The sequence below is a fragment of the Cyrtonyx montezumae genome, unplaced genomic scaffold, assembly GCF_038088225.1.
Source record: "Cyrtonyx montezumae isolate F1298 unplaced genomic scaffold, pur_monq_1.0 scaffold_13, whole genome shotgun sequence".
Classification (NCBI taxonomy): Eukaryota; Metazoa; Chordata; class Aves; order Galliformes; family Odontophoridae; genus Cyrtonyx; species Cyrtonyx montezumae.
Window position 1 is genome coordinate 28,466,729 of NW_027071859.1, and position 22,132 is coordinate 28,488,860.

General features: G+C 39.1%; 2 protein-coding genes across 2 annotated transcripts in view; both read left to right on the forward strand.

Moving 5' to 3' along the window:
* Positions 1 to 2,263, forward strand: part of KCNQ5 (potassium voltage-gated channel subfamily Q member 5) — a 244,422-nt gene extending 242,159 nt beyond the window's left edge. The window contains exon 14 of the mRNA XM_065730893.1: positions 116 to 2,263. Within this exon, the coding sequence (XP_065586965.1) occupies positions 116 to 1,057 (942 nt within the window). The 3' untranslated portion in view covers positions 1,058 to 2,263. The remainder of the gene's footprint in view (positions 1 to 115) is intronic.
* Positions 2,264 to 6,349: 4,086 nt separating this feature from the next.
* Positions 6,350 to 21,284, forward strand: DDX43 (DEAD-box helicase 43). Its single transcript, XM_065731094.1, has 16 exons — positions 6,350 to 6,683; positions 6,771 to 6,826; positions 7,356 to 7,473; positions 8,762 to 8,905; positions 9,405 to 9,486; positions 10,542 to 10,698; positions 10,771 to 10,889; positions 11,134 to 11,244; positions 12,382 to 12,523; positions 14,450 to 14,550; positions 15,132 to 15,219; positions 16,784 to 16,911; positions 18,376 to 18,485; positions 19,197 to 19,335; positions 20,360 to 20,447; positions 21,146 to 21,284. The coding sequence occupies exons 1-16, from the start codon at positions 6,350 to 6,352 to the stop codon at positions 21,254 to 21,256; spliced, it is 2,028 nt and encodes a 675-aa protein (XP_065587166.1). The 3' UTR covers positions 21,257 to 21,284.
* The last annotated feature ends 848 nt before the right edge of the window (positions 21,285 to 22,132 follow it).

A 22,132-nucleotide genomic window follows, 5' to 3' on the forward strand; every position in this document is an offset into this window, starting at 1 on the left:
CTAGCTTGTATCAAGCTCCTAACATTTTTCTCTTCAGCAGTTACATTTTCGTTCTACTTGGGCTCCAAATATTTATATTCTGCGTTCATCTTAACCTTTTCCTCTTCTCCTGTAGGTACAATCCATTGAGTCAAAACTGGACTGCCTGTTAGATATTTATCAACAAGTTTTGAGAAAAGGATCTGCATCGGCGCTCACTTTGGCTTCGTTTCAAATGCCAGCTTTTGAATGTGAGCAGACTTCTGATTATCAAAGTCCGTCCGATAGCAAAGATTTGTCTAGCTCTGCACAAATTAGTGGATGTGTATCCAGATCAGCTAGTGCCAATCTGCCTCGTGGCCTACAGCTTATACTGACACCAAATGAATTTAGCACTCAGGCTTACTATGCTTTCAGTCCAGCTATGCATAGTCAAGCAACGCAAGTGCCAAACGATGGACACACAACAGCTAACAACGCATCAAACCAAATAAACCAGGCAACTAAGCCAGCAACTCCAACAACGTTGCAAATACCACCTTTCTCATCAGTGAAGCATATCAGTAGGCCTGAGCCCGTTCATATTATTCCTGTGACCACACAGGAAAATATTTCTGATGTCACCGCTTGCCTTGTTGCATCAAAGGATAACGGACAAGTCGCTCAGCCCAGCGCAACCAAGGATCTTACGTGGAGAAAAGGGCTGGATGCAGAAGGGGAACCTTTGCTCTCAGTTAAACCTGTGGTGCAAATGGATTTAGGAAAATCTTTATCTATACAAAACCTTATACAATCAACAGAAGAACTGAATGTACAGATTACTGGCAGTGACTCCAGTGGTTCAAGAGGTAGCCAAGATGTATACTCCAAATGGAGGGAGTCGAAATTATTTATAACTGATGAAGAGTTGGAGACAGAGGCAGGAACAGAGACTACTGAAGCCATCTCTCGCCCACTAGTGGAAACAACTCTCTCCACTGACTCTCTAAGGACTGGAATATCAAGATCATCTCAAAGCATTTACAAGCCAGGGGACGGTACAGAAGCACTCAGTCTGCTCCATGTCAAACTTAAATAACAGCTTATAGGCTTTCTTCATCGGCTGAGTCATTCCTCTAGTCATACATATCATAGCATGAACTATTTTGAAAGCCTTTTTAATGAGATAAAATCACAAAAACAGGATGAATCTGAAAAGCAGTTGAATGAGCCCATATCTTCTAGTTGCATGAAAATGCATGTTCAAGTGATGGCTGAAATTCAGATTTATACCTACAGTATGGCAGCCTTTCATGTAGTACAGTAGGTTTAAATAATGAATTGCCTACAAGGCTAATGCTGCAGGATGTATCAAAAAGCAAAAATTCGAGCATTTAGACCTAGTGCTGTTTCTACAGGGCAAAAGTAAAAATTGTTAAGAATTAAAGCACTTTGCTTCTGAACTAATTAAATATATATATATGTCCTGATTTAGATGATAGTTTATGTTTACAACAGAGAATTATCTACAGCTGCTAGCAAGGTACCAAGGAAATCAGATATACGGGATTAGAAATGGCTGCCAGTTGCAAGATACACACATTAGCTCATCAGTAATCAATTATTTTTAACTCTGAAAAACAGTATGTCAATATATCCATCTGATTTTTGATGATTCAGTGTTGTGGCAAAGTACCCGACACACTGCTACTATCACATTGTTCTTTATAATGAGAACACCTTATTGTTACGAAAGGTTTGTATTCTAAAGGTCAGGGCTGGCCTCAGAAATGGATAATTTGGTTGACTGCACTAAGAATGACAGGGAATCTCTCCTTTTTCCAGACTCACTGAGGAACTGTCTTGTGAATCTGAAACGTTTTTGGCAGCAGTGTGTGAGGCAAAGATGCAGGCACTGCCTTTGTTGCAGAAGCGGTATTTCATTCATTTGAAAATTCGACAGTCTTCCTTGCAGTCACAACCTGATGCCACGACAGTAGTTTGTGAGGCTGGGGAGTGAGGGAAAAAGAGGAACTGAAATACAGAGCCAAATTGAAGAGGACAAAACAGGGAAGAGGGGAAGACAACACAACTGGTGAAGAAAAAAGATTTAAATGGGCGGGAAGGGAAAATGATCATAGCAAATAAAAGAAGGAAGGTAAAGAGGCAAAAATAGTTTCTTTAAACTCCAGCCTGTCAGTCACAGATAGTGAGTGCTATTTCCAAAAAAAGCCATGGAGGCAAGCAGAAATGGAAATGGAAGTAGAAAGATAACTGAAAAAATTGAATGCAGTTGTGTTTGTTTGCTTTTTTTTTATTATTATTTTTTATTTTTATTTCTGTGTGTGATTTTTGTTTGGTTTTGTTGGTTTTTTTGGGTTGTTTTTTTTTTTTGTTTTTGTGCTTTTTTTTTTGGGTTTTTTTTTTTTAGAAAATGAGAGGAGGAGAGAGAATTTGGTCCCACTTTTATAGCTCAACACTTTGTCCCAACCACAGTCTTTTCTTACAAGGTTTCCAGTAGAGGACCTTCAGACTCTTTCCTCCTCAAACCTGAGGCTTAAAATTCAAAGCCTACATCAGACTGAGCATTCCTGCTTCATAGATCCTCTTTTTTCTTATCCTACCTACACTCCGCTTCTGCTGAGATGCAGGAGCAGTGTTAGTGCCTATCTGCACATCCCCAGCAAGGCTTCGCCACTGGAAGAACCCATGCAGAGCCTAACCAGGCTTTCATTTTTCCCAGCTGAACAAGGTTCCTGTGTGTTGCCTTCCCCCAAATTCATACCCTACCTGCACCACAAGCTTGTAGACAGCCTGACTTGGGCTCAGCTTCCTTCTAGCAGTGGGAACAGTGAATGTATGGGGGTGCCAGTGCCAGCTCACTCAGGGCAGTGTTTTCTCAAGGCCCAGACCTGCTGGGAACTTACTATGTACATCAAAAATGTCACTCCAGTCTTAATCATGGCTAAATGCTGTAGATTGTATTGTGAAGGACTTGATCTGTTTACTATGAAACCATTCTAATTTCTGCTTCCATATTTCCTTTACAAAAGTATTCCTGGATATTACATGATAACCTTATTATGTGAAAGTACATGCGAACTGTAGAGTGTATATATTGTGTCATTATGTGGGGTCCATGGATGGTACACTGTGCTCCATGGCTCACGCCAGAGCAAACTTCAGCTGTTGAATCCTGAAAGACACCTTGAAGCACAATTTCCTCACCACTGATTTGCCATATAATTTACCACTTTCAGCCTTTCCTCTTTTCTTTAATGTGCAGTCTGGTTATACGAAAACCTGATTACAACAGTAATTTTGTGAAGATAAATAGATTTTTTCCGCATTTCCATTCATTTAAGTTACTGATTGAATGTCTGCAGTTCATCTAGGCATATCAGAGAGTTTAAAGTACAGAGCAAAATTTTAAAACTTAGAAGTTTTTAGGCTTCTCTTTCTTTTTTCCTAGAGGTTTATGGTGCCTTTCTCGCTTTTTATATGAAGCCTCCTGCCAGCCTAAGAATACACCTACCCTTAGGTCCAGCTCAGGAGCACGACACGAGGCACACGGCAACATGTGTCAGTAACAGAACTCTCCTCCCCTCCTTGATGGGACAGAAAACAAAAGGCATCACAAATTGGCCTCCAGTTTTCCACCTTTGCCTGCACGAGCCGATCATTGCCTCCCATTGAGCCAGGAAGGAGGCAGTGGAAGAACTTAGCTTTGGCTCTGAGTGTACGCATTCAGTACCAGAAGCAGGGCCTTGGGTTTTGCTGATAATTTATCTCACAGAAACTTGGTATTTTTGCCTTAAATGACATGCTTGAGTCCTTCTAGTTTTAAGTTAATTTATTTAATACAATGTTGTGCACAAAAGAATGAATTCTATAAATTATGTATGAAAATGTTAATGTCTTTTAAAAGTAATAATAAAACCAGAATATCATATCTTTTCAAATCATGGTTTAAAAACCTGATTTTTTTTTCTTTTATGCTCACCAATATTATTTTTGTAGCTGTAAGTCTTATCATATAGGATTTTTTTAACATAATATTGATAGAAAATAGAAAGAGTAGCGAATATATGAAATTATGGAGAGGAAGAATTGTTTGTTTGGATTTTTATAAGCTTTGCTCGTATTTCATCATCAGGAGTTTCCTGTTTCTGCACTCTCTCTTTAGATGACAATGTCATGACTGACACTTTCACAAAAGAAAGACCCGTCTGGCTATTCAGGACTTGTCCTGAGCTGCTTATTAAATTCAAGCTCATGATAGCTAATGAAAATTTCTTCTGACTAGGGACAGAGGACAAAATTTCTTCTGCCTTGCAATCCATTAGAGGGTTGTTGAAGAGAGAATTTGAACCTACTAAGAGCTTCAGGAATTAAGCTTCATCCAAATAACTGTTTTCTGATCAGTATGTTTCTTGTATTTGATTGAAGAGAGAAGCGAAAAGAATAGTTTTGATGATTATTATTTCTTTCAGAATTTGTATTTGCTCCTGGCTTATATGATCTATACTTTTTATTTAAATATGAATATAGTGTTTTAGCCTAGGGTTCAAGATTGCAAAGATCATACACTTTTATTCACAGTGCCCACAGTTGTTAGATATTTTCAAATTGATCCTACCTAAAGTGACTGCTCTCGTTATAGTACGGTGATGAGTGATTCACCTGCTCTTCTGTGGTAAGTCAAATCATACCGAATTGCTGATGTACACTAGAACATCTGAAGTACAGCAGTATTTCTGGATTGAGACCTGCAATCCCTACTCAAGCAAAAATTCGACAGAATTCAGTAAGAATTTTTCTTGAATCGGGAGCTCAGATTCAAATCCTTACTTTGTTGGGCATCTGTTTAAAGTGAAAATGGTAGTATTCCAATTATTTCCTGAGGAAAGTAATACTTAGCTGAATTTACCCATGTCACATTGACTATATAAGAGATAACGCACAAAGTACTGATGTATAAAGGGAAGAAGGGACATTATTAAAAAGCACATAGGAAAGGAAAACAATCAGTAAAGAGGAGTAAGGAGGAAAAGAGATATAACAGCAAAGGAATGATAAATAAATAAATAAATAAATAAATAAATAAAAATTTAAAGACCTGAGGCTAAATTCATCCTTGGATGGTTTCACTGACTTCAATGAACTCTCTACCCAACTGCGTGAAGTTCAGCCTTCGTTGGGATAACCAGGCTCAGTTCCACTGACCTTAAAGGAACTGAACCCACCTATACCAGGAATGAACTTGCCTCTCTGGGCCAACTTTTTGTCCTGACTCACGTGTCATGCAATCCTTCTGGATTACTTACAGAATCATTAGGTTTGAATGAGATACAGGTCAGAAAAGAATTTGCCCCAGATATTTCTGCTTCACTTTTTTTTTTTTTTCCAAGTGTGTTAATCAACTTAATTCAAATGGATTACAACATCACATGAAGTGCTGTCACTGTCTAAAAACTGGTTTTTGAAATAAGAATTGCACCCTGCAGGGACAGTGGAAGCATGTAATATTTTCCTCTTTGTTATGCAGGTGTGGCTGTTCCCTCAGCCATGCACAGCACAGTTCCAGACATACCCAACATCACCTGCTGTTGGAAGCATTTTTTACTTCTCTGAAAGATAAAATGCCATTTTGGCAACAGGGTAAGAGCATCTGAAGGCTGTTTCCACTGACCCTGCAGGGGCAATAGCCAGTACATTACAATGTTAATTGTAACTTCTAGACAAAGTTGAATCCATATTGTTGTTAATAAAAATTATTTGAAAAGTTCTAACTGCGCTCTGTGTTTGTTTTGTGTTGCTGTTGTTTGTATTTAAAAAAAAAAAAGTCTTGCTTTTATTTATGTATTTAATGGGGCAAAATGCCACAAAGGAAGCTTGCTGGTGTACAATATGGGCAAAACAGGCTGATACACCCAGTTGGTAACTGTTTACTGCAGTTTACTGCAGTTTGGGAGGCAGCAGTTCAGGACATGGCCAGGAGGGGAAGCTGGGAAGAGTGAGCGTATCTGGGCTGCGTTGTGAGGGCTGAGAGCTGGAGCTTTCCTGCTGTGGTTCTACTGAACACAGTGTCTGGTGCAACTGAATGCCGATTATTGTGTTGTTTTCTTTTTAAATGTGACGGTGACCGAACGCTGGCTGTCCAGAGAAGGCTGCACAGAAGCTGCCAGCAGCGCGGGCGTACAGCACCCGCCCTACTCGGCCTCACAACGGTCTCGCAGCCGCAGCGCCTCACCCCAGCGTGAGCGGGGTCTCAGCCCGTCCCAGAAGCCAGCCAATCGCTGCTCGGCGAGCCTCTGGCGCTGGCCAATCAGCGCGCCCACAGCCTAGAGGGCGGCAAAGTGCGCCACGCGCGGCGCGGCGGTTTCCGGCGATGTCCGACGGGGAGGAGGGTGGCGACGAGGCCGCGGGCGCGACCAGTCCGCTGCCATCTTCTGCGGTCGCCGCCGCGCGTCTATGGCGGTCGCCTCCCACCCCTTGGCCGAGACTCTCGTCGGCTGAGGGCCGCTCGGGGCGGAGATGCTTGGAGTGGGGACAGGAGGCGGCAGAGGGCGTCGCTGAGGAGGAACGGGAGTCCGGCTTGGCTGGGAGCCGTTGGGGTCGGGCTACGCGATGGCGGCACCAGAGAGCCGCAGCAGGCAGAGCTCAGGAGGCCGCGGAGCCTCTGTGCTTCCTCATCGACAGCACCCTGACCGGCTCTCTGATAGGTAACAGCAGCTGCACCCCCTGTTACAGTTCAGTTTTTCAGTGTGGCTTGTGTTGCGGGTGTTAACTGTAGTTTCTCTTTGCAACAGGTCGTGGAGGAACTAAAATAAAAGAACTTGAGGAATCTTCAGGTTCTAGGATACAGGTACTTTGTGTCCTTCGGCAGTCTGCTGAGGAAATGCCTCACTGGAAACTAGAGTTGCTGTACCAAGCTGAAAGGATGCTGTGACTGTGTGACAGTTCCAATCCTTTACAAGAATGTTTGGAAAAACATAAAGTAAAATAAATAAAACAGGAGAGGAGGAATTGAGGGGTATCACCTGAATCATAGAATGGTTTGGGTTGGAAGGTACCTTTAAGATCACTTAGTTCCAACTCCCCCAATAGGCAGGGGCACCTCTCTCTAGACCAGGTTGCTCAAAGCTCCCATCCAGCGTGGCCTTGTAGGGAAAGCCCACTGGTTTTTGTCTGTAAGATTGTTTTTGTTTTGTTTTGGTTTTGGTTTTTTTTTCTGGTTTTCCATGTCCCTTTTAAGAAGGGAATTAAGGTCTCTCTCCTGAGGAGAGAAGTTCAAATTTGGAAGAAAAATTAAAAATTGTTTCTAGTGTGTGCTATATGTAAAGTTCATCTGGTCTGTGCGGTATTAAAAGCTCAATGGAGTTTTATGAACGCAGGTTACTAAGGGAACCTCTGGAGCAGAAGTGAAGATTTTTGGCAGCGTTGCTGAGCAGAACAAGGCCAAGATGCTGATTGATGAAGCAGTTGTAAGCTGTGGACAAAGCAACCCCAGAGGTGGGACTGCAAAATTTAAGAAGTGTGTTACAGAAGTGGGGAGAAGGACTATAGGCCACTTTTCTCTGTTGGTAATTTGGAGTGGCTTTATATTCTTAGTATTTTATCAAAGCAAGGTGGCTGACCTTGATCTTGGATAACAGCATACCTCCTTAAAGCAGAAATGTCTAGACATCCTTCTCTGTCAGCTGGCAATGGCTTCCTTCCTTGAAATAACAGACTTCTGTGAATATCTCTTCCCAAGTGTGTCCAACAATTTTAATGAATATTACATTACTTGTTTTCTTGCATTATCAGTCTTATCCTTCAAAAATCCAAATGTCGCTTCTAGTATAAATTTTCATGTATTGTCTGGGCAGTTATGAAATTGAGTAAGCTTGTATGGGCATAGGCTGTAAAACAAACATACTGACCACAGTAAAGGTGAGTCCTTTTCACGAGGCATTAACTTTTAAGTTTTGATGTTGCACATCATGTCTCATTTTACTGGGCTTCAGTGCATTATGTGGCTACGTAACTGATGATTGCATGTGGAGGTGCTAGTATTTAGTGTTAGGCTTGTTTAACTGTGCAATAAGTCCTGAGGGATAAGAACCATAGCTGTAGTTGTTGCTCTGAGGTACTGAAGAGGGGAAAAAAGAACTTGAATAGTGTTCCAGATTTCGAATAAGGAACGGAGTAGCTTTGAGTGCAGGCTTTCAGAAGTGCCCTGGAAGGTAGACTGGAATGTTTCCTTCAAGAAGCCAGGATTGGGTAACACATCTTACTTGTGTGTAACTCTGTTGTTTATCCTGAATTTCTTTCTTTCCACTAACAAATGTGTTGTCATTTGTATCTCCAGTATAAAAACTTGCTTTCATGAGAAGCAATAACCTCACCAAGAAGGGGGGATATAAAGTGTAATTGCACAGAAGCTTTGTTTTGGTGACACTGGATGCTTTAGAAGTAAATCTTGCTCTTATAGCTGTTGAAAATAAAGTTTTGCTTGCTGTCACCTGCCTGGTTCACAGCTTTCCTAAAAGCCCCATGCTCAGTGAGCCACCTGTGCAACTGGAGGAGCAGCCTCCTGGAGCCTGCCCCTACTCTAGTTAAGATGTTTAAATGCTTCCTTTCTTACCAGAAGTGTGTTTGTACAGATTTTTCTGTTAACGTTTCAGGCTGAGACCTAAGAAACAACTCTAAATGTTTCATGTCTCATTAAAATCACGTAAGAGGTCCTCCAGGACAAAAACAAAATAAGGTCTGTGTCTGGGGGGAGGGAGGCTCTGTTTCCCTACACTTCCAGTAGGTCTGTCAGACAGCAGCTCTGGTACTGACTCCACAGGAAAATCGTTGGATGCTATCAGTGCTGAAAATACTCCGAAGCAACCAGTGATCAACTGGGCCTCTCTTCGAGAAAACAGAGCTAAATATGAGGCTATGAAGTGGGCAGGTTGGTTGTAAAATTTCGATTGTATGGTATTCTTTCATATAGATCTTTTGCATGTGTAAACATTAGTAATTTTTGCTTTGAGACCACTGAATCTTTGCAGTATCCAAATGAGTTAAGTGTATTTGTGGTGAGTGTGTCAGCATTTCTTAAAATGGCCATGGAGGACGCTAGTCACTGTGATGAGTCTGCAATTGCTAGATTGATGTTTTCTAGGTTAATCCTTTGAAAATGCTGTAGCTTTGTAGCACTCTAGTGACTGTAGCAAAAATCTGAGTATTACTAAAATACTGTACTACAGGTATTTTAACAGAGATTATTTTAGGGCTTGAAATGCAAGGAATGGTTCTCTTGCAGTGTTTAAGTATTTCTCGTAGTTTTCAGCTTTTACTCAGACTAGTCCTCTTGTACAAGGCATAGATTGTTTACACTTAACATTTAACAGAATTACCTGAATGTCCAGCATTTCTTACTGACTCATGTTTTCTTCCTTGCGATTAAGACCTGCCTCCAATTGAGAAAAACTTCTATAAAGAGTCATCAAGAACTGCATCCATGTCACCAGAAGAAGTAGAACTGTGGCGGTAAGATCACTTCTGTAGGGAATTGTGTGCTTGGCAGAAATGACTGTTAACATAAAATCTATAAGGTAGGTGATGAAATACTGAGACAGTTATTAATGTTAGTATCTAGTGATAACCTAGCCCTTCTCAGGAGCTTTCATTACTTTCCTTTTTGCGTGCTTTCTGTTTTTTTCTCTTCTATTTTTTCATAGTGAGGGAACTGACACCTGTTTCTTTAGCAGTGTTATTGCTCTAGCTAGTCGAGCAATGGAGCATTGTTTTGGTTCAGAACTTGCACTGAGCAGTAATAGCACTTCAGTAATAAGCAGCTGAATGTTTTTCACTTTACCCATTATTTCCAGGGTGAGAATGAAAGGTTCCGGAAAAATATATTTCTGTGAACATGAGAAGTTGAATTACTTGTTCCTTTCCTAGCATACTCCTGGCTTGAAGTAAAACTGTTTGCAGAATCAGATCTTCTGAACGGAAGAGGGCAGGGATAAAGATAAAATTTATGATCCATATTAACACCTCAAAACTTGTTTGTTGTACAGCTTTTGTGACTTTTTCTTTTGAGTGTGTCTCAGTAAGCACCTTTTTTTCCAACCTGTTTTGTCTTTATTTTCTAGAACATCGAGGAAGCTGCTCTGAAAGTATTTTGGGAAGGTTTTAGCCAGAATATAGGGTTCTAACAAAGAAGTTCAGTCCATTCCCGAGAGTCATCTTTGCATATAAAAACCTGTAGAAGCTCTTTAACTTACAATTGAGTATGACTGAAGTCTAGTATGAGACAGCTGCAATCCTTGTTGATATCTGTGCATGATTTTAAGTCATTCATTCTTAAGAATTATGAGAATAACTTATAGGCTAACCATCCTACAGAAGCATTTCTCTAGTGAGGGTTTCTTGAAAGTTAAGAGAATAGTTAGAAATTTCATTGGAGCACCTGATTTTTTTACTTTTTTTTTTAACCAGGAGTTATAGAAAAAAAAATGTCAGAAAGGTACTGTCTTTTGTGTTAGCTTTGCTTCTTCAGGTAGATTTTAAAGCTAATGCACTACTTTAATTCTATATAGGAAAGAAAATAACAGTATAATTTGTGATGACTTAAAAGAAGGTGAAAAGCGCCGCATTCCCAATCCTGCTCGTAAATTTGAAGATGTATTTGAGCAATATCCTGGTATTATGGCAAACATAAGAAAAATTGGTTTTCAGAAACCTACACCAATTCAGGTACCTTTTCCATTTTGATGACTCTTTAACTGAAGCTTAATGCACATCTAAGTATTCATTGTTTTATGTTAGTCCCAGGCATGGCCAATCATACTCCAAGGAATTGATCTTATTGGCATAGCACAGACTGGTACCGGGAAGACATTAGCTTACTTAATGCCTGGATTCATTCATTTGGCTTCACAACCAATGTAAGGACCATTCACATATTTGAGTTGTTTAAGTGTGGATTCTTCCTCTTCCGAAGTAATGGTTTAAAAAAAAATCGTAATAAACCTGGTGGAAAGTGTATGAGAGTTGTAAATTCCTTTATCTTGCAATGGCAGGATGTAGCAATGTACTGTAAAAGTCTAGAAGAACACAGAAATGTTCTGATGTCTGATGTGACAGACGTGCAGCCTCATAAACCCTCATTCTTAAGATATTTTATTGCAGATCCAAAGATGAGCGTGGCGGGCCAGGAATGTTAGTCCTTGCTCCCACCCGAGAACTGGCACTTCAAGTAGAGGCAGAGTGCTTGAAGTACACATACAAAGGATTTAAAAGGTAATTTCCCTTCTCACTTACTTATATAAGTTACATTTTCTACCATGTGTGGCCTAATTCATGTCTTGAAATTGCATTTGTTAAGAGGAAAGGGTGCTAAACGGGTTCATACTTCCTCAGTTTCTATGATGCCTGCTTGGCTGCCCTCATGGTGGAAATCTTACCTATACAGTTGTGTCTTCTGTGTTGCAATTGCATTTCCTCTCATCCTCATACAGACAACTGAGTAGAGTTTGTCTTCTTCATGCTCTTAGGTAGCTGTAACAGAAGTAAGATCTTCCCGAACTTTACCCTACTCTGACTGAACAGTTACTTTGAATTCCCAACTTGTCATGTCATGCCTTCCAGCCTCACTTTTCTTTGCTCTGAGATTACACTGCTGACTAACAGTTTCTTGCCCACCCACGTCTTTTCTGCAGAGCTGTCTTCCAGCATGTGGGCCATCTGTGGAGTTTGTCCATTTCCATCTTTGCTTTTGTTAGACTGCATGAGATTGCTGTCAGACCATTTCTCCAGGCTTCTGTGCTCCTTCTTAAATAACTGCCCTGCCCTCTAGTGTATTAACTGCTTCCTTAATTTGGTATCGTCCACAACTCTACAAAGAGTGCAGGTGTTCATTTAAATTATTAAATAGACATATCTATATTCTGAAACCTACTTCTGGGATTCTCTGGTAGCTTCGTATAGCAGTCTTACCAAATTCAGAATCATACATGCTGCTTCCTTCCCAAATATCAGTTTTGCAGAGTGCGTAAAGTCCAGGTGTTGGCCTAAAGTCTTACTGAATGTGCTGGTTGGTTTAACAGTAAAACACGTGACTTATGAATGTACCACTTAGAAAATGACGCATCTTTTTTTGGTGTGAGTACTTTCAGATCAGATGTAGCCTAATAGCCACCTTTCCTTCCTTTCATCACTTCTACTGCAGTTTCAGCAGAAAGCTGTTGCTGTGCTTTTGCAGGGGGTTCAGTAGTTGTTGAGCCCGTTCTGTCAGTCCTAACTGTTGTCTCCCTTCCTTTTGATATTACAAGATTACACGTCTTAAAATGAGGCAACATTGGTGGTATCTGTTTGAGAAAAGGTTCAGATGAAATTTTATCTAACGCTCTTCTTCTGTACATCCTTTTTATTTTTCAGTATCTGCATATATGGTGGTGGGGACCGAAAAGCACAGATAAATTTGGTCACCAAAGGTGTGGATATTGTTATTGCTACTCCTGGAAGACTGAATGATCTTCAGATGAACAACTTCATAAACTTGAAGAGCATAACATACTTGGCAAGTAGCTGATATGGAATAAGTAATGCACCAGCTGGGAAATGGTGGCTTAGTGTGAATTCAAGGTTTAATTTACTTATCTTTAAACATTCTGAGCCTCAATTAAAACTAAGATTGGTGTTGGAGGGATGGTTTGTGATTACTGTGAATGTGTTGAAAGATACAAGATATTCCCTGTAGAGGGAAATAAAAGGCTTCTAGAACAGTAAGCACTTCAAAGATGACAAATTATTATCTCACACTGGTAATATTTGCTATTTCAAGGTTGATTTTGTGCTTATACACAAGGTAAACTGGAAGCATGGGGGAATTTGTCTTCTTGCCTGATAGAACCATTAAGTTAGTTGCAGTCTTGACTCAGTTTTTCAGTAATCTACTCAGGTAGACTGCTGTTTTTTTAATAATTTCTGAAGAAGCATTGGGAAATTTGCTGTATACGTCCTTTTGGTTGTTTACAATGTGTATGTCATTTGAAGATAGCATTCTGTCTTGCTGTGTTCAGGATAAATCAGTATTCATCAGTAGTTGGAGTGGATCTGTTCTCATGTAAGGACACATGAGCTGTGTAGGAAGTGATGAGGTGAAAGAATATACTAGGAAAAATAAAGAAACCATAAACTAGGATGTAAAAGGTAGATGGGAGCAATATTTTTATTCTTATTTAAAAAAAAAAAAAACCTACATAAAACCTACCCATTACTAATTTAATAAAAATAATTTTCATGTGGAGAAGTGGCAAGAACTCCTTGCCAATAAAAAGAAATAAATTATATTTGCAAACAAGTAAATATGTATAGATAACAGGAAGTCTGAGATGTTGACTGAGGATGATGGCTTGCTAATAAGCAAGAACATAGCTGTAAGGAGATTGGAAATTAACAACACTAATATCTATTTTGTACCTGCTATGGACTTTATTAGACAGTTATCAGAAATAAGGAAAGTAAACACCAACTGCTCTTACCCATTGAGCATGTCTTCCTCTCCCTTTTCTGTAAAGTACAAGTGTGCTTCTTAACCTGGAATGTTTCTGCTGCTGAAAGGAGTTAGTAGGCAGATCTGTCTGTGGGATGGGTGGTGATTTGGCTGCACAATTGCCATAGAATCTCAGTAGTTACTGAAATCCTCATGAGCCCTTGGAAAAGGAAGAGAGTAAAATCAGAAAATAGAATTCCTGCCTTCTGTTGCCTACCATGTTTTATTATTTCAAAGATTTCCACAGACATATACTAAAAATCTTTAATAGAGTAACACATCTTAAAGAAATAAAACTGCAAGATCAGGATAGTAGAAAGGGATTCTTATCAAAATCCTATAACTGCATATGAGTGACTGGAAAATGTCAATACTTGAGAGTATAATCCATGTAGCTTTGATTTGGATGGACTCAATTTGAAAATTAAAACAGGAAAATCAGTTCAGCCAGTCCTCTTTCTTTGTGTAAGACAGAAGGTATTCTGTGTGCTTACATGTTAAAAGAGGATCTGTTGCCAGTAGTTGTACTAAAAACTTTCAGCTCCCTGCTCGCTCCTCCAGCAAAAGGAGCCAAAAGGTACGGTCTGTCTTTTTCTTTTCTAGTTCATGTAAGGCTCTAAGTTAGTATGTTCCTAAAAACTTCTCATTGTGAAAGCATATTGTGTAGGAGTTCCCTCCTTATGAGTGCTTTATAAAACCAACAAACAGGAACTCCTTCGTCGACTTTGTGTTCTCATAGGTTTTGTGGATTTTTCTTGTCCTGTCTGCAAATGTACCACTAAATGAAAAAGCCCAAAAGAAACTGCGGAGGTGAAACAAATTGAACAGGTTTTGTGATCAATTAGGAAATGGCTTTTGAAATTAAATAGTTATCATTAAAATGATCTGCTGTGGAATGTCTTGCTCAAGCCCTTACCTAAAGACTGGATGCAAACACCTTGTTCTAAGCAGGTTTTAGATGAGGCTGACAGAATGCTGGATATGGGATTCGAACCTCAGATAATGAAGATCTTAATAGATGTGCGTCCAGACAGACAGACTGTTATGACAAGGTATGTAAATGCAGTAGCACTCGACACTTAACGTTACTGATCAAGTGAACAGTGAAACACACTGTTTTAGTGAAACTTTTGTAAGCCTACGAGGGAATTGCTTCAGGTTTATTTTTCTCCTAACTGTGTCTAGTTGGTGTTAATGCATCTTTTGACAGTTGCCATTTTTCCTCCTTTTCTGCTAATTTGTCAACCATTGAAACAATGGTATTCTTTCCAACAAGGAAGGTGCCTGGGAATATTGCTATGAGTGTTTTGGAGCAGAGCTAGTTTCGGAGAAGAAAACAGTCTTAGGTTTTTAATGAGGAACCCTTGAGCTACTAAACAATGTTTTTTCTTCATTAGAAAGGTTACATAATGGTTACTCCTGATTTTAATCTGGAACATTGCCTTGTAAGCAGGAGTTCTGTTTACATTACAAAACTTCTTAAAATGATTTCTAAGCGTTGGAAGAGCTCACTTCTGTTACCCTGTGCTCAAATATTCCACTGATGTGTAATATAAGAAAAAAAGTGTGGTGAGATTAACAAATTAGTGAGAATCTTGCACTGTATACTCATCTGTCTTCTTTTCCCATGTAGTGCTACTTGGCCTGATGGTGTTCGTCGCCTCGCAAAATCCTATTTGAGAAATCCCATGATCGTGTATGTTGGCACTCTTGATTTATCAGTAAGTTCTTTTGTTCTTGCTTCTAAGTACCTGCAGTTTGACAAAGAAATTTTTTACTGGAAAGTATATGCAAGTAAATGCGTATAACTTAAAAATTAGTCCAGACTTTGAAAAATTCCATGTTATTCTTTATAAAGCTTCATCAGAAGTTTAGAAAGAACTTCTAAAGAATAAAAATAAAAAACTCTTGTTTCTGTAACAAGATCTTGAAGTCCTCAATTTTCAATAGAAGGCTTTACAAGTGTAAAGTATCAGACAAATACTTGTACTTGAAAACTACTTCACAGCACCTCATGTATTGCCTGAATCATTGTTTCTCCAGCCTTTGGTTTTATTCATCAAGTTCTTGTTCCTTTTTCCGCTGAAGGTCTCTATTCTCCTTACCTGGATCTGTCTTTTAACTGCATATTTCTCAGAGAGAGTGGAAGCTCTGTGCTAAGCTTTTGGAGGTCACTTGTCTAGGTTGCTTCATTTTTCTTTTCAGTTTTACTTTCTTAGTCATTAGGAGTAAACAAGCTTAATTGACATCTGGTACACTTTTAGATGGAAGTAAAGGAAAATGTACTTTTCCTCTGTCATGCTGGGAACTGTGCTTTTGTCAAAGGCAGACTCATCAGCAAGAGAGAAATACGATTTGACATGACAGCTATTGCACCTCTCTTGTCCAATGCTTTCATGTCTTTTATGGAGCCTCATTTGATTGAAGAGGTGACTTCTGAAGGGGAGAAGGGGGAAAGGGTTTCCATGTGAAAAGAGAACTATTCTAGTTACCTGTTAGATTCTTCAGCTCTTGCCATAAGATTATGATGCAGAGCCACAAGAAAGCTTAGGCCTTTTACCGCTTGAACAGAATCACAGAGTGTCCCGAGTTGGAAGAGATCACTGAGTCCAACTCCTGGCTCCACAAAGCACCAGCCAAATTTCAAACATTATTTCTGAGAGCATTGTCCAAATGCTGCTTGAACCCTCACAGATTGAGGTTGTGATGATTACCCTGGGGTGCCCGACCACCCTCTGATGAAGATCCACTTCCTAATATCCGGTCTTAACTTCCTTTGGAGCAGCTTCATGCTGTTCCCTCACATGGTATCCTCAGCCATTCTATGGTAACATTCAAATTTAATGGAGTAAAGCTTTTTAATAAAAGCTGATGTTTAAAGAATTGGACAGAACTGACCATTACAAATAGCTGGCAGAACATTCTTTAAGAACTTCTCCTTTCAAGTACAACTGCTATTGATCCAAGTTGCTCTAGACTGGCATAAGATATACTCTAGTTATTTTTTAAATTTTATTTTAATTGAACTACTGCACTCTGTTCTAAGCTGGTGTTAAGAATTCTCTATAAATATGTGATTGAATAAACTGCTTAAAGATAAAAATGAATTACTTTCCTAAAGCAACTGGAAAACAACAAATCTGCATCATACCTAACTGGTATACATTCCAGTTGTAAAATAGTTTTTATACTGTCACGTTACTAGTTTTGTGATATTATGTGTGGGTAAATAAAATATATTATTCAAATCCATTTCTAAGTATCAGTCTTTCTGATGTTTAACAGGCAGTAAATACAGTAGAACAGAAAGTTATTGTTATCAACGAAGAAGAAAAGAAAGCTTTCATGAGAAACTTCATTGACTCTATGAAGCCAAAAGATAAGGCCATCGTTTTTGTTGGAAAGAAATCTACGTATGTAATTGTTTCCCAGTATTATGTCTGTGGGTTTTTGTTTGTTTTTTAACCTGAGGGATTCTTAGCTCAGATAGCAATTAACAAGTATAACAGCTCTTGTCAGTAGTGTGTTGGTAATTGTTATTTTTCCTGCGGACCATTTCACTAGTAGGTCACCTTTTTAATACTGATCTTGGTGGTGAAAAGTCTCAATTTTACATGTTAGAAATAGATGTTAAAATTCTTAAGGACGCCTTAATAGCACTTGCTGTTTACTTGCATATGAAACTGATGTGTACAAGACCCAGTGGCAGGAGTGTCAGTGTATCGTTACCATACCTCAGCCTCTCCAGTGAATGATGCAAAGACCCTTTTTTTTTTCCCTTTGTACAAGGAAGTGGGGAAAAGGAATTGTTTGACACCCCATAGTTTCTTGAAGAGGTGGAACTGGTTTTGCTGTACCAAATATGTAATTTTGTTTGTGGATGAAAGGCTCTGTAAGGATTCTAAGATGGGTTTTGCTGCAGAGGTGGAGCAGAACCTACAGACAAAATGCTCTTTCTCAGGAATAGTATTTTGCTTACAACACTTAACCATCAGTTTCCCTGTTTTTCAGTGTCTTGGATGTTTCAGGCTACATTTAAGTTTGTTTGTTTGGGGTTTTTTTGGAGTTTTCTTCTGAATAAGTCTTAAGTTAGTACATAAAAGTTCCCTTGAACAGTCAGCATGGGAAACCTCTGGCTCGTGCTTCTAGCTGATGAATTTTGTTGCTTGTGAGTGTTAGTACATGGGGAAGCTTTGACAGGTGTCTAGAAGGGCTTCGGACTTGTGTCTAGAACAATGGTGAACTGAGGTTTCTCTTGTGAAGTCTGAGGTGTGCTACTGCTGGAAAAGTAACAAATTTTGTACGAAAGCGTTTAGCTTGTTAAGGCAAGTCATTTATGAGAGTGATCTGGTACTAAAAGGAAGTGTAACTGCTGAAGTACTGTATTTCAGCTGTATTGGATTGACATAAATTCAGGAGAATACTTGTATATACATAAAATTATGATGTGTTTATTGCCTATGGAAAAGCTCTTCCTTGCAGTAGCTACGGAGCGAGGCTTGTTTTGCTACTTCATGTCCTTCTTTGTCTGTATAAGGCACATCCATTGCAGCTGATGACATCTTCCCTGCCTTAACAGAGTAGTTGTCATCTCCTGGTTGTGACTTCATGCATAGGTGCCTGTCTTTGCTTTCCAGATTTACTCTTCCCATCCAAGTCCTCTTTTGATAAGGAGGACAGAGAAGGGCTTGAAATATAAGTATATGAAGAAATAAAAACAGTTGGGAATGTTTTGTCCTTGTTTCCATTCTGTTTTATAAAAAGTATCAGCTGACCTAGGTAGGGTCTCGCCTGCTACCTTAAACATTTACACATTGTTAGCACGTTGTTCCTGTTCTGTTATCTTTCTGCTGAAGCATTGTTTTATTTCACATTAGGGCTGATGACATAGCAAGTGACCTTGCTCTCCAAGGAGTTCCAGTGCAGTCTCTTCATGGTGACAGAGAGCAGTGTGATCGAGAACAGGCTTTAGATGACTTCAGGAAAGGTAAGCTTGTACCTAAACGTGGGCTAAACCAACCAGTGCTTTTAAGGCTTGTCATATGCAGAACCTTTTCTATAGGATTGTGTCTCTTCTTTACCATAGCAGTGAAAAGATGAGAGCTCTGAATGATTGTTCATTAATCTGACAAACACAAAAGAAACAGCAAGCAAAAAATGACTGCTCTTAAGCAAAACCAAAATTGAATGACTAAGTTAAATAATTTCTTATTTTTTTCCCCCACAAATTTCAAAGTAAATTCAATGTTGTGTTAGTCTAAAGAACTGTAAATTGAAGTTCTGAACAGTTGTGCTCTCAGTGGAACTGTTCTCCTCTTGATTATGCCAGTAGGATTATACTTACAGGTTACATGGTCAACTGATAACTAAGAACTGAACTAAGAACAATAAGAATGCAAAATGGAAAAATAGTTCCTGAAGCCTCTGGGTTGTTGTTTTTTTGTCTGTTTTCAGGGGTTTTTTTTAATCTGCTGGACATATGTTTTTTGTTTTCCCACATCTTGTTCTTTCTTGTGAAATAATGAAATGACATTTTGGGTGCTTACGTACCACCTAATATTGGAAGCGAGACAGTGCAGCAAGTATATATTTCCTTTATGTGTCAGATAGGTGTATTATACACTGGAAAATCAATGGATTCGAGTGTTTTCTGTACGTTCCATAAAATGACATTCTCTTCTGGTTGTCCTTAATACAGGTGAAGTCAGAATCCTGGTAGCTACTGACTTAGCATCCCGTGGCCTTGATGTGCATGATATTAGTCATGTTTTTAACTTTGACTTCCCTCGCAACATTGAGGAATATGTTCATAGAGTAGGCCGTACTGGAAGAGCAGGGTGAGTTTTTGCCATAAGATAGTAATGTGTTATTGATTAACATCAGTATTTTGTGCATTTCATAGATGTTCCTGCTGTCAAATTCTAGAGCTGCACGTGATATAGAATGGGGTAGTAGTGCTTCAAGATGCAGCAAAGTATGCTTTTATGTTTTGAAATCCAGTTAAATTTAAGGCAAACAAGGTTTCTGGTTTTGTTTCATTTCAGTAATTGGGAATTAAGGATGTTTGAAAGATGGTTTAAAGAGTGGGGGAGACAGACAGTTCGCAGCACCTCTTGTGTGGGCATTCTGAAATTCTCTTCCTTGTTTGTGTCTTCATGAGCTGCTGAGTTTAGTTTCCTAGACAGCCCATTGGAGAAAAGAAAGGGGGGAGGGATGGAAAGGAACCCTTAACAGTCTGCAAGCTGTCATGGTGATGTAGTTTGGCATTAGGACTTTCAGTACTGCATCTCCAGACTGGTACAAATATGGAACTTTTATTTGTGTATATATACGTGTGTATGATTAGACCTGAGGAAACATTTTTTCTCTGAAAGAGTGGTCAGGCACTGGAATGGCCTGCCTAGGGAGGTGGTTGAGGCACCGTCGCTAGTGCTGTTCAAGAAGCGTTTAGATGAGGTGCTAAGGGATTTGATTTAGTAGTTGGGTAGGGATAGTGATAGGAGGATGGTTGGACTAGATGATCTTGTAGGTCCTTTCCAACCTAATGTACCTATGTGCTTATTTTAATTGTGATACTAACAGATGTCTCTTATTCTTAAATATGTTGTCTTTGTGCTACATTTATTGTCTGTGTACCTAAATTAGTTGTGCCTTTGCTCCAGTTTAGCTGAGTTGCTATATTCTGACCTTTACAAAATGTTGCTTTGCCATGTGCAAAGTAGATGCTGTAGCCAGTTTTATCTAAAAGTCCATAAATACTGCCTGCAGTCAAATTTATTACTGCTCAAGTCAGTGGGGAAAACCTAGCAGCGCAAACAGGTGTTGTTATTAAGATAAACATTTATTCCATTTCTTGTCTAGGCGTACTGGGAAGGCAGTGACACTTGTCACTAAGAAAGATTGGAGGGTTGCATCTGAGCTGATTGATATTCTGCAAAGAGCAGAACAAGTAAGAAAAAAATCTTGATTGTGTTACCAGTGGTGTATGCCCACTTAGTCTTCTGCTAGAACCAGAGTCCAGGTCCTGACTCAAGTTGGGAATGTGGAGGGGATGGGGACTGGATGATTACAAATTTAAATGTACTTACCTAGGACCAAGAGTTTGGTTGGTTGTTACTGTGGATGTTCACACAAACTTTAATTCCTGATTTGTCACCTGGTAAGCTTGTACTGAATTACTGTTGCTTGCCTGGGACAAACCACAGAGGCAGTGAGCAGGCAAACTCATGCTCATAGATGCTGGAGAGACTTGCTCTTTGCTCGGGACACAGATCACCAGCTGGACATTTTCCACCTGCTGCATGGCTACTTGCTATAGTAGGTTATATTAAATGTATTTTAGATTAAATACAGTGTTTTAATTAGTTATAAGCTGTCATCACATAAGGCTATGTTGGCATACATAGATAAGATGAACATCCAGGCTCATTGTGCTGATTAGTTTTCGGTATACTCTCCTGTAACAGATTTGTTCTTAATTATGCATCTCCACGCAAAAACAAATCTAAAAAAAGTGGCAGAAGGTGGAAAAATAACAGTCTAATAAATAAATAAAAGGCAAATGGGTTTTACAAAGTTGTAACTTAAAACTTTTTTACTTTAGAGTTACTTAAAACTAAGCATGGTTTTGTGATGCTTTCTTATCAGGTAGTTCCTGACGAGCTTATTTCAATGGCAGAAAGATACAAACAATATCAAGCCAGAAAAGAAATGGAAAAGGATTTGCTAAGACCTCAGAGATCTAAGTCCCTAAAGTGACTGATCCCTTGAAATAACTGAATCAAAGTAAGTGATTATAGATAGTGTTAGTATCTATGGGCTTGGATTTAGAGGTTTATTTTCCTAGTTGATTATTTTCTGCATCCATTCCGTTTAAGGAAAAAAAAACATCTTTTTAGAAATACCTTAGGAAAGAAAATGCAATTACCTTTATATAGAAACAAAACTGTTTTTGTGCTTTGACACTATTTTGGCTTTCACCTAAGGAAAGCTCACATCACTAACTTCTCAAGCCATTCTGTACTGGATAAAAACAAATCTTACAGATTTCTTTTAATTATTTGCAGTACTGACATATAAGAAGTGTTTGGTTGTTTTTTTTGTTTCAGAAAACTGGATTACAGATGTAAGCAGTGTTTGTGTTACTTCCAAATACTGCACTCTCACACTGGTGTGTCACATCTGACAGTGGCCTGCAAAAGTATTTCCTTACCTTAGTTACTTAAAAACAGTTCTATTGCAGTAACCGATATTTGCTGAAGCAGATTATTTTTTTTTTAGTTCTAAACCTGATATTGGAAGACATTTTTGTTAAGACTTTCCTCAGAGCAAGGTTGAGAGGCAGGTCTGCATCTCTTCCTAACGGAGGAGAGCGTAACAAGAAGTGGATGCATTCATTGCTTCTTGAAAAAAAGCAGCTTCTGTGGTTGTCCTCCTGGGGGTAACCATCTGGCTTCAGGAGCAAGTGCAGTTCATGAGTGATATTAACAAAGTCATTAAGAGCATCTTAGGAAAAAAATACATTTGAAGGTCAGCTTTCTTTTTGATAAAGTTCATTTGTGCTTTACATGTGAGTTTCAGGTTCTGTCACACATACTGTTACTGGTAGTTAGAATCTTTAGAAGTTGTATTTGA